The sequence below is a fragment of the Austrofundulus limnaeus genome, unplaced genomic scaffold, assembly GCF_001266775.1.
Source record: "Austrofundulus limnaeus strain Quisiro unplaced genomic scaffold, Austrofundulus_limnaeus-1.0 Scaffold1639, whole genome shotgun sequence".
Taxonomy (NCBI): Eukaryota; Metazoa; Chordata; class Actinopteri; order Cyprinodontiformes; family Rivulidae; genus Austrofundulus; species Austrofundulus limnaeus.
In genome coordinates, this window is record NW_013954041.1 from 38,524 (window position 1) to 49,018 (window position 10,495).

The 10,495-nt window shown below is 40.5% G+C and overlaps 1 protein-coding gene across 1 annotated transcript; it reads right to left on the reverse strand.

The window, feature by feature from the left end:
* Positions 1 to 590: 590 nt before the first annotated feature.
* Positions 591 to 10,110, reverse strand: hcn5 (hyperpolarization activated cyclic nucleotide-gated potassium channel 5; the record flags this gene model as incomplete). Its single annotated transcript, XM_014033126.1, is given in 9 exon segments — positions 591 to 828; positions 1,193 to 1,339; positions 1,458 to 1,585; positions 1,665 to 1,758; positions 1,937 to 2,098; positions 6,974 to 7,111; positions 7,319 to 7,423; positions 7,918 to 8,104; positions 9,423 to 10,110. Coding segments are annotated over 9 exon segments (1,384 nt in total), but the record flags the coding sequence as incomplete, so codon positions are not given.
* Between the last annotated feature and the right edge of the window lie 385 nt (positions 10,111 to 10,495).

A 10,495-nucleotide genomic window follows, 5' to 3' on the forward strand; every position in this document is an offset into this window, starting at 1 on the left:
TTTTGTAAATAACATTTTTACACCTCTCCTTAATTTTTTTAAATGTTTGGACATTCCTTAAGTTCCACACTCAGACTGTTCCACAGTTTTACTCCACCAACAGAAATACAAAACCCTTTGCGAGCTGTATGAACAATCCTTGATTTAAAGTTAAACTGACCCCTTAAATGATRACTCCCCTCCCCCTTCAACAAATMATTTCTGAATATTGCCTGGTAATAATTTGTTTTTGACTTTAAATGTTATTAGTGCTGTTTGTACCTCTACTAGATCTGTAAATTTTAGTAGTTTTGACAAATAATCCCAAAAGGTTTTATGTTAAAACTTCTAATTTTAAAGCAGAAATTTCCATATTTGCCTGCATTCTTGCCCTCAGACCACACCTGCTCCTYGTGTTCATTAGGCACAGTTGTCACTTCTTGTTATCAATCCTCCCCGTCTGCTTCACTACTCTTTGTATTTAGTTTCCTGTCATGTCAGCATTTTTTATTTTGTGACTGAAATCCTGATTTTTGTGAAGTCGGTCCTTTTGTTAGTCTGCACTGTTGGGTCCATCTGAAACAAACTGGACCGAAAATAATCCAACYCACCTCCAAAAAAGTCTCCATCGCACAGCTCTCTCTCGTAGGAATCCATCTCCATGAGAACCTGGCCATGATCGATGAAGAACATGTGATCACCTGGAACGTTCTGTCGAACGATGACGTCTCCTTCCTGGAAAACCTCGTACTCCAGTTTAGGGAGGAGGTCACTAATAAAGTTCTCATCTCTGTTTTGAAACATTGGCACATTTTGAAGCAGCCGGTTGCACATCACTGTCAGGATTTGCTGAAATAATAAAAAGAACAACAATTCAATCTGTTTGCTTGAGGTGCATGTTCAAAGATGAACACACAACTGTAACATGAGTCAGAAGTATTATGGAAACATTCCTGTATGTGTGTCATTAAACAGTTTGAGCTCAGTAAATGGAGAAATTTGAGATTCTGCTCTCCTGTCTTTCACGCATGTATTATTTCTGTGCAATCTGAATAAACAGTTTTTCTTTGTGGGTAATAAAACTTTACTGCATATGGAAGTAACGATAATAATTTGAATTGAACAATGAAGTGATAAAAATATCAATATCCTCTGTGTAAAATGAAATCCAACAGAGGTAATTCAGTGATGAGTGATTAGTTCTGAGTTGTACCTCTTTGAGTGACGAGGAGACTGTATCCATAACGTATTTCTCATCAAACCACTTCCCTCCGTAGCGAGCCTGGTAGTAGTTGCTGATGCGAAGCTGCAGCTCTGGTGGCAGCTTCATGAAGGTCATGTAGTGCTCCAAACGGCTCATCTGTTGACAGTAACGGCAGCTCCTTTCATAATATATCACATACAGCTACACATGTCCACTCTGAGAGGAATACTTAAAAAAAATTTGCTAAGGCACAGAAAGAGTCACCCATGAGGACCTTGCTCTTGTATTCCTTGGCTGCAGGGTCGAGGTTGGCAATCATGGTCGTAGCGTTGGCCACTAGGATGGTGTACATCAGGCAGCCGGACACCATGCTGACCATAACGRTCCACAGCTCGATGTAATCTGAAGAGCAACAAGCCTCAAGCTTCAGTGCCATGTGTGCGTTTTAAAATGTCAAATAAAAACAAGTGAATATACACACTTGTTGGAGCGTCCATGGAACCATAGGAGAGAGCAATCATCTGAGAGAGAGCTCGAAAAACTCCCCAAGAGTATTTTACAATGACTGTGGAATTCTGCAGAAATAAAAAAAAGACATCCAACGTTTTAATTTTACTTGATATCTGGAGTACCATAAATATCTTTTTGTTTGTTTTGTACCGTATACGATTTAAAATTTTGTGGAAAGTTGTAAGCAGTAACTGTTTAACATCAATATTTATTTTCCTTTTGCTGAAGTTTGATGAGTTTTACCATCAGGTTTTCTTTCCGGACCCAGCAGTCAGTGGGAAACTCCTCCAGCATAGGCACAAAGTACTGAATGCAGCCGTTCCAGTGACACAGCAAAAAAATCATCATGAAGAGAGACAATATGCGGAAGAACAAACGGACCACCTCCAGGTTTGCATTTGACACCTGTCAAGAACACAAAACATGAAACTCGACACCCTGAAGGTAAGTTTAGAACAATAATCCATCTCAGCTGAGGTGTGTGCAGCCATACTGTTAATCTGTCAAAACATGACGTCCCAGTGGCTTTCAAACCCCAAAACACGTTAAGACAAAGATTAGTTCACCCCAAAGATCCAGTTTCCCAGCAAAAACAGAGTAATATTCTGTAGTATATGCTGTTAAGTGTCAGGAGGACTGTGATCATTTATGCATTGGGGAAACAAAACAGTCACTGTTCAAAAGAATGAGCCAGCACAGACGAGCTACATCATCAGGTCAGGACTCTGCAGTTTACACTCTTCTACAGGCCAGGACTCTGCAGTTTACACTCATCTACAGGCCAGGACTCTGCAGTTTACACTCATCTACAGGCCAGCCATCACTTTCAGGGATGAAGATGTTCTCATCCTTGACAGAGAGGAACGTTGGTTTGAGAGAGGAGTAAAGGAAGCCATCTTTATGAAGAAAAATYGTCCACCATTAAACAGGTGGAGGCCTTCGTGTCCAGTTGTCCTCTTCATACAACGCTGTTATCGCAAGTATGACTCAGCCCCCTGTGAGCAAAAGGTGTGAATCAGGTCCGCAATGATACCAACAAAAATAAGAAAAGAGAGACAAAAACAAGGGGACGTTGAGCCCTGCTTGCATTCACTACATTCACATAACAAAACAACCAATAACCACAGCTGAAGCATCCAAACCAATAAGTCAGGTGATGGGACACATGACCCTCTATTAACAATAGAGTTAATCAAGTCTATTGTTAGGCGATGGCCCTCTTTTGCATATGACTAACCTGTTTGTCCAKGTGGAGGCRGWGCTTATAAGGCTGAGTTCACCTGAAACTCATCAGACTGCAGAAGTCTCTTGGAGGAGAGACGAAACGTTTCACTAAAGAAGAACCCATCCAGAGGTCCTACTGATTTTTTCTTTTTGACATAATCCAAGTTTTACTGAATAACACTATTTATGAAAGAGTTTAACATATCACATGATTTACAGTTTGGTTTGTGCCTTGGTTTTGGGGCTGCAGTTTGGCACAACAGAAGAAGGAACAGACAGCTATATTAAATATTTTATCATATTTTAAGCAGACAGTAAGCCTCCCAAAAGTAGATACAGAAAAACAAACCACTCGTTGTAAGAGYTTACCACCTCAGGTAGACTCTAAGGAAGCATGTCACGTACAGCAAGGTAGGATTTGTCAACTAACCTTAACACAAAAAGTAAGGACAATTTTGATTGGTAGATTATGTTTTTGTCGTAACAATGCTTCTTGGCATTATATCTTATACCGTTGGAAAGCCTAGTAATTTCTCTTTTCAATAGTTGCACATTTGTAAGGAACACGTGTTTGTGGGATGAGCAGTAGAGCTGAGTATGTGGGTTGTGTAGGGGTCACTCCGAGGGGGAATAATCATTTCCACCTGTCTTTGACCCTGTTCTCAGAAGACCTCCCCCAATAGAGACATTTTATTTTCTTTAATCAAGATAATAAACAAAACCATAATGCTCTTTATATTTTTTATTTATATTTTCTTTTAACTAAAAGTTATCAATTTATAAATCAAAGTTACACAATGAAAAGAACTTATCTAAAACTTGATAGCGAACACTCAAAGGTATACATAGGAATGGCTTAATGTAAAATCCCCATATTTAGGTTAATCTGAAACCACATAAATGCATAGCACATAGTAASCAGAAGGGCACAAACTGGAAACAACTCAACATCCAGCATCCTCCATGATGGTCCTTCTCACCTGACAAGGTCCTGGCACACTTCAGCGCTCTTGACCTGCAGCCTCCTGGTCTTATCCATCTCCACACTGTTCCTGCTGCTGATCTCTAGCCTTGAACCAGAGACCCCCACCTCATCTGCAGCCTTCCAGACATCAACTCTCTAAAAGGAGGGTTCCAGAAATSTTCTGCTTCTTCACATTGTTCCAGAAATTGGTTGACTACAGATCAACCACCCCAATCGCAATCGCAGTAGAATTACCCTTGTGGATTACAATTTTCCTTGGTGGATTATAAAACTTTTGCTTCYGTTGGATTACTATATTTGTCTTCCAGTGGGAATTATAACACAATATTTTCTTTCTTCTCCAAGAAGGAAACTTTTGCTATGCCAAGTTCTCAGTTTGGAATACCATTTGGACTATTCCGTTTCACCAATTGAATTAACTCAAGATCAAAGACATTTTGGGGTTTCCATTTTGTGTTGCATCTCATCACCATGGACAGGTGATGACCTCCAAAAAGGGGGAATGTAGGGGTCACCCCAAGGGGGAATAAACATTTCCACCTGTCTTTGACCCTGGTCTCAGAAGACCTCCCTCAAAAGAGACATTTTTACCAAACAGATCCCACAAGTGTTCAGTGGGTTTGAGGTCAGGACTGCTGGCAGGCCATTCTGTCCTATCCACCGACAAATTCTGGGTGTAGTCTCTGATAATCTGTGGGGGTGAGCATTGCCATCTTGGAGGATAGAGTTTAGGATAGACTGTGGGGTTGTAGACAGATAGATACGGGATTATGAGATTGCCACTGGTTGCAGAATTTCATCTCGATATCGCTCTGCTTTGCGATGGCTTCCAATGATGACAAGCCTTGTTTGTCTAGTGAAGCAAGCTTCCACACCTTCACACTGTCGCCACCAAAAGATTTTGTATTGATGCAGCATTCAGCATAATGTTCTCCATCTTGTTCTCCGTCTGCTGAACATAACGTTCCTCTGCATGATCTGATTCCAGTGCACATGATGCTAACACCAGCGCAAATGGGCCTGATGATGAAGGGCAGTCATAGCTGGCCTTCTGGTTGCTTGATGGGACCAGAGCTTGGCTGCGTGCAGTCTGTTCTGGATCATCTGGGCAGAAAGCCATCGGCCACATCATCCTGCAAACYTTGATTGCAAATTGGTAGAAGACAGCCTACGGTACCTAAGCGCTGACAAGATGAGAAAATCATCTTCATGCGAAACCCACTTCATGGCCTTTCTCTGAATTCTCCTGTTATATGGAACTTGGCCTTCRTTTTGGAGATGGTACCAGGGCTCACTTCAAATGCCACAACTTCGACTTTTTTACTGGTAATTTAAAAATACATTTGGTTCTGTCTTATTGAATGCCCTGTTCAATGTCCTTCAGACCTCATGTCAAACTCTAAAACTCAAAAATATTTGTTTTTTTCATACGAAAAATGGTCCAAAAATAGCATTTGTTTCAATAATGTAAACTAAACTTGATGTGAAATTAAAGGTGAGATGAAATCCAAGCTGGGAACAGGAGTAACAGATAATAAGAACCTCTGACAGATAAAAACCATCCATCACAGGGACACACTGAGACAAATGAGACAAACAACCATTCATTTTCCCACATAAATTTAGAGAAACAAAATAATCATTCAAACTAAAATCTTCTATAAAATCTAAAAGACAAACCCCTAAACCAATTAAAAAATTTAAGCAAGCATGTTAACTACCAACAAACAACACTCTGAGATTGGAGCGAGGGGAGCAAAGCTGTCTCAGTGGAACCGTGGCTGACCGCAAGCTGGGGGTGGAACCAGATCTGCCTGGCCTCACTTTCCATTGAAGATGTCGAAGATGTGTTTATATTCRGATTTGTGATAATTGGATTCCTGCTGATCGGCTGTGGAGGAATCCTGATTTATCGGAAAATGAAAACGATCCTGACAGCAGTCCGGGCCTGTGAAAAGCTGTCAGGGACCTTTGGATGGGATCTCCTATACTGCAAACGCACAGACTCAAATGATGGGAAATTTAAGTCGCAGACTGGATGTGGTGCTGACAAGGATCACAGCCCAGCAGTGTGCCCACCGTGAGGAGTGAGCTACATCTGGGTGAAGTTTGGTACGGGAGAGGCGAGATGGTAAACGAATCTGGAATATTGGCATTTTTCGCAACACAGAGGTGCAGTTAAGACTCAAAGCAGTGAAGAAAAGCTGCTGCTTGCCCTAAAACAATTCTGTTTATCATTAGATTCCCACAGCTGTGACCTTGGTCGCAGGCTAATAAAAACCTCCCTGGAATGACACATGAAAGAAAGCCTTGACTCCCGCTCTCCCCATCCGTTTCCATCTGCGTCTGGGATCGGTCTGAAGGCCGCATTGGATGGAGACAGAGAACTGAACTCTGGTGACCTGTGCTTTGACTGATAATAWCTGGTTTGGTCTCTGACTGGTTCCGGCACAAAGTCTGCCCTGGATGTCACCGGCTCCCTGCATGCATCCCTCCCCACACCATATGCTTTGATCCCCCACCCCTCCTTAGCTGTCTGCACTGTCTGCAGAGTAGTTTTTTGAGCTTATGCTCGTGTGTTTTTCTGTACAAAACACAGGATCAAAGCTCTTTTTTAAACTCATCTTTCCTATGTGTGTTTGTATTCTAATCTGCAAAGGTAGCGCACTACGTTGCGAAAGACCCTGGACTTTCGTTCCCCCATGTTTGTCATGTGTGTGTGTTTCTCCGGATGGATGTTCTAAACTGCAAATTTCGCTCTGCWCTACAACTTGATGTGTGAATGACAATAAATGATTCTGATTCTGATTCTGAACAAGAGGAATGTATTTCCCAACTCTACATGTGAAGTTCCAAAGAAGAGATTAAAAATAATATAAATACTTATAATGGCAATATGATGTCAAATTATTATTCAACCCTACAGGAAATGGCTCATGACTTAGAAAAGTGAACACTGGACCGCCGCTTGAATCAAAAACACACTTTCAAGCTTTTTCCAGTTAAACATCATATCAGTGGGAAGAACGAAAAGAGATGAAATGAGTAAAACCATTTGGAGCTAAACTGACCTTCTCCACTTCGTTAAAGAACCGGACCAGCCTGGACACTCGAGCGAGTCGAATCAGGCTGAGGATCCGCACAAACATCAGGATCCTCATCATCTTGTTGGTCTTGGATGGGTTGTCATCACTGTGGTAATGTAAGTCCTACAGAGTGTTTTATTATTATTAGAATTAGACCTTTTTTGACCATTTAACCACTGTTCTWCTTTTAATCCTTTTATAAATTTTGTTTCTTGATTAGTTACTCTATGTTTTTATTCATTTACATGTAACATTACTATTTGTCTGTAACAATAAACCACTCCCATTTTCACTATAATGTTTTAATTTTGATATTTTCTTTATTTTTACCGCAAACAGGAGAATGTATCCAATTGGGAAAGCTGCTATGATGTCTGGGATGAACCATGTCCGCAGGTAACTAAGTCGGATCCTCTTTATATCTAAAATAGCTTCCTGGAAAAAAAAAAAAAGAAAAACAAAACATTTATTAAACATCTGGATTTTGACACACTGAGTGACAAATTTGATAGTTTATCACTTGTCTGCATATATTTGACATTTTTTTCAAAATGTTTCTGAAGCAAATAAATGAATATTTTACAGAACTTAGAAATAAATTTGACAAAACCAGATGTTTGTGTGAACAACAGCACAGATGGGTCATTTGTGATTAGCGGGAATTTCGTGAGTCAACGGGAGCAAATGGCATGCAGGCTGATTAATTGTAAACGTTACGTGCTTATTTAACAAAAACATCCTAATCCCTGTTATAAAATCTAACATCAGGTGCCAATGTTGTCCTAGATGGAGCTCAGTGGGAAGTTAATCTTGCCTTTGGTGTATTGAGTAGATTACAGATGGGACAAAGATGGACTGTATGAGCTCGTGTGTGCAGGGATTATCGCCTTCCCAGATTGTGTCTGAAAATAGAGCGCAGCCGCTCTCACCTCGGCGTCCTCTGTTATGATCCCCATTCGGAAGTTCAGAACCACGTCGAGCAGAAACAAGGTGTCYGAGAACACGTTGAAACTTTCCCAGGCCAGCCCACCGGTGCCGTCCATGAAGGCTATCTCCATGGGAATCCCAATCAGGTTCAGGAAGGTGATGGCCATCATGCACATAATGTAGTAACTCCTGCAGGAGAGAGATTCAAACGTCTGCACGAGTGATGTTTCAGCAGTTTTTATTTTCAGTGTTTGGTTTGCGGTCTCAGTTTAGCAGTCGTGCAGCAGGCGGTAAGACAAGCTGATTTATGCACACTAAATACTCTGATAGTGTAACTGCACATCTCGTCAGGCTGGCTTCAATTGCTTGGCTCAAATAACCCTTCTCTATGGTTTTTACTGTTTCATTCACTCTGTTCTTGCTCCAAATCATTGACTTGCACATCAGTAACAATACAGTACCAACCACATCTAAATTAAAATAAAAAAAAATCAATAATGCGACAGTTTAATGGCTGAAACTCCAACTTTTGCCTTTTTAAATAAAAATTAAAGTACTTTTTAATTAAATTAAATTAAATTTAAAGATTTATCCTTCTGCTACCTTTCATTTTATTTTGATTTTTGATTTGTGTATTTTCTTTGTTTTTTATTGTATATAGTTACTTTTTAATGAAATGAATATATTTTTTGAATTGATTTTTTAAAACTGAATAATTATAATTGTTGTTTGTGTCATTTATTTTATATTTGATACAAGGYCTGTGATGTTAGAAAGTTTTTATTGCTCTAATTTTCTATTCTTGCTTGACCCTGTTCAGAGTTGCAGGGAGCCGGTGCCCATCAGCATTTACCAGGTGAGACGAGGTAAAAACATGTCGCCAGGTCGTTACAGGGTTACACAGACACAAACCACCAATCACATTCTCACCCAAGGTTAGTTTATTATCATCGAACATGTTTTTGGACTGTACTGCCTGAAGAAAACTTATTTATACAAACTTCACACCAGAAAGGCCCCAATCAAAAATGAACCTTCTTGTTGTGAGATCATTTTATCTCTTTTAGTCAAAAACATATTTAATACAAGGTAGTCAAATCTTTAATTTGGATTACAATAAGAGCAAAAATATCAGTAAGATAAACAGGAAGGAAGAATCTCCTAACATTCAAAATATGTTGCAAAGCAGAATCAGGCATGGTGGTTTTATACTGTATTTATTCATGTATAATACTAGAAATTTAACCCTAAAAATCATCCATAAAGTAGGGGGGTCGTATTATACATGGGTTTTTGGTGATTAGATTTTTTATGCTTTTTAAGTTCAAAAATGATGACCGAATTATACTTGAGATCGTATTATACATGAATAAATACGGTAATTATTTACTTTTTGCTCTGCTGAGCACCTTGTTCAGAGATGTGTTGAACAAGAAGAAAAACAACCCAAAGACCTGGTGAAAGTTCTGGACAGGACTGGTGCAGATGAATCAGATAAATGAAATACCTCATGGGGCTGAAAGGGTGAATGACAAAGACTCCACTCTCCAGCTGACGGATGCACTCCTTCTCCACGGCCACCTCGCTGCCGTACACGTACAGAGACTGTCTGTTGAGCTGCGGGAGGAGCAGGGCTCTCCATCCACAGGTGGCTTTAGTGCCTCCCACAGTGGGACCTTTCAGTTTCTCCATGGCGAGCCTCAGTTTCCTCCGCTCAGCTGAAGGCACGGGCCATCCTCTGCTCCCTGCTGCTCCTCAGAATCAGGACCTCTCAGTTTGACATGGAGCCTCCGGACCTGGCGAGCTCACTGAGGCTGTGTGGAGGGAGGAGAGTGGGTCCTCTCCTTTCTGCTCACTCTCTCCCTCGAACCCTCCCTTCCTCTCTCCGCTTCTGCACCCACCCCACTCTGGCACTTCTTTTCTTCTTCTCCCAGCTCATCAACTATTCAGTAAGCACGTCTCATTCTCACATGAATCAAACCACGTCAAAAGGACAAGGTCCGGCTCGCATTAATACTAAAGACAGTGGTGGAGCAGGAGCGGGCCGAGGGGATCAGACATCTGGCAGCGTGTGTGCAGAGACCGGTTCAGTCTGGGTCAGCCCTTCCACGGATGTAATTAAACCCTGTCGTGTGTTACCTGATGCTGTACATACAGTCCACCAGCAGCTCCGAGCCAACTCCTCCRGTGTTTGTTTCCACAATGCACATCAGAGACAACAAACAGGAGATGCAATATTACTGTTATAAAACACATGATATTAAAGATCTGTTTTTTTTGTCTAGGAAGAAAAAGATGATTCATTGAGAGCTGCACTGCAAAAACTGTCCATCTTACAAAGTTTTAAAATCTTATATCAGCCAAAAAGTCTTTTTGATCTTGTTTTAAGACTGATTTACTAAACAAGAACTGATTGTGTAAGAATAATAATCTTGTTTTCAGAATGTGTAAGATTATTTGTCTTGTTAGTCTGAAAATTTGACTCAAATTAAGTCAAAATTTCTGATTTGTATTTTCTGTTGTATGAATACAAGATGTATTTATGTTTTTTTTTGTTTTGTTTTGTTTTGTTTTGTTTTG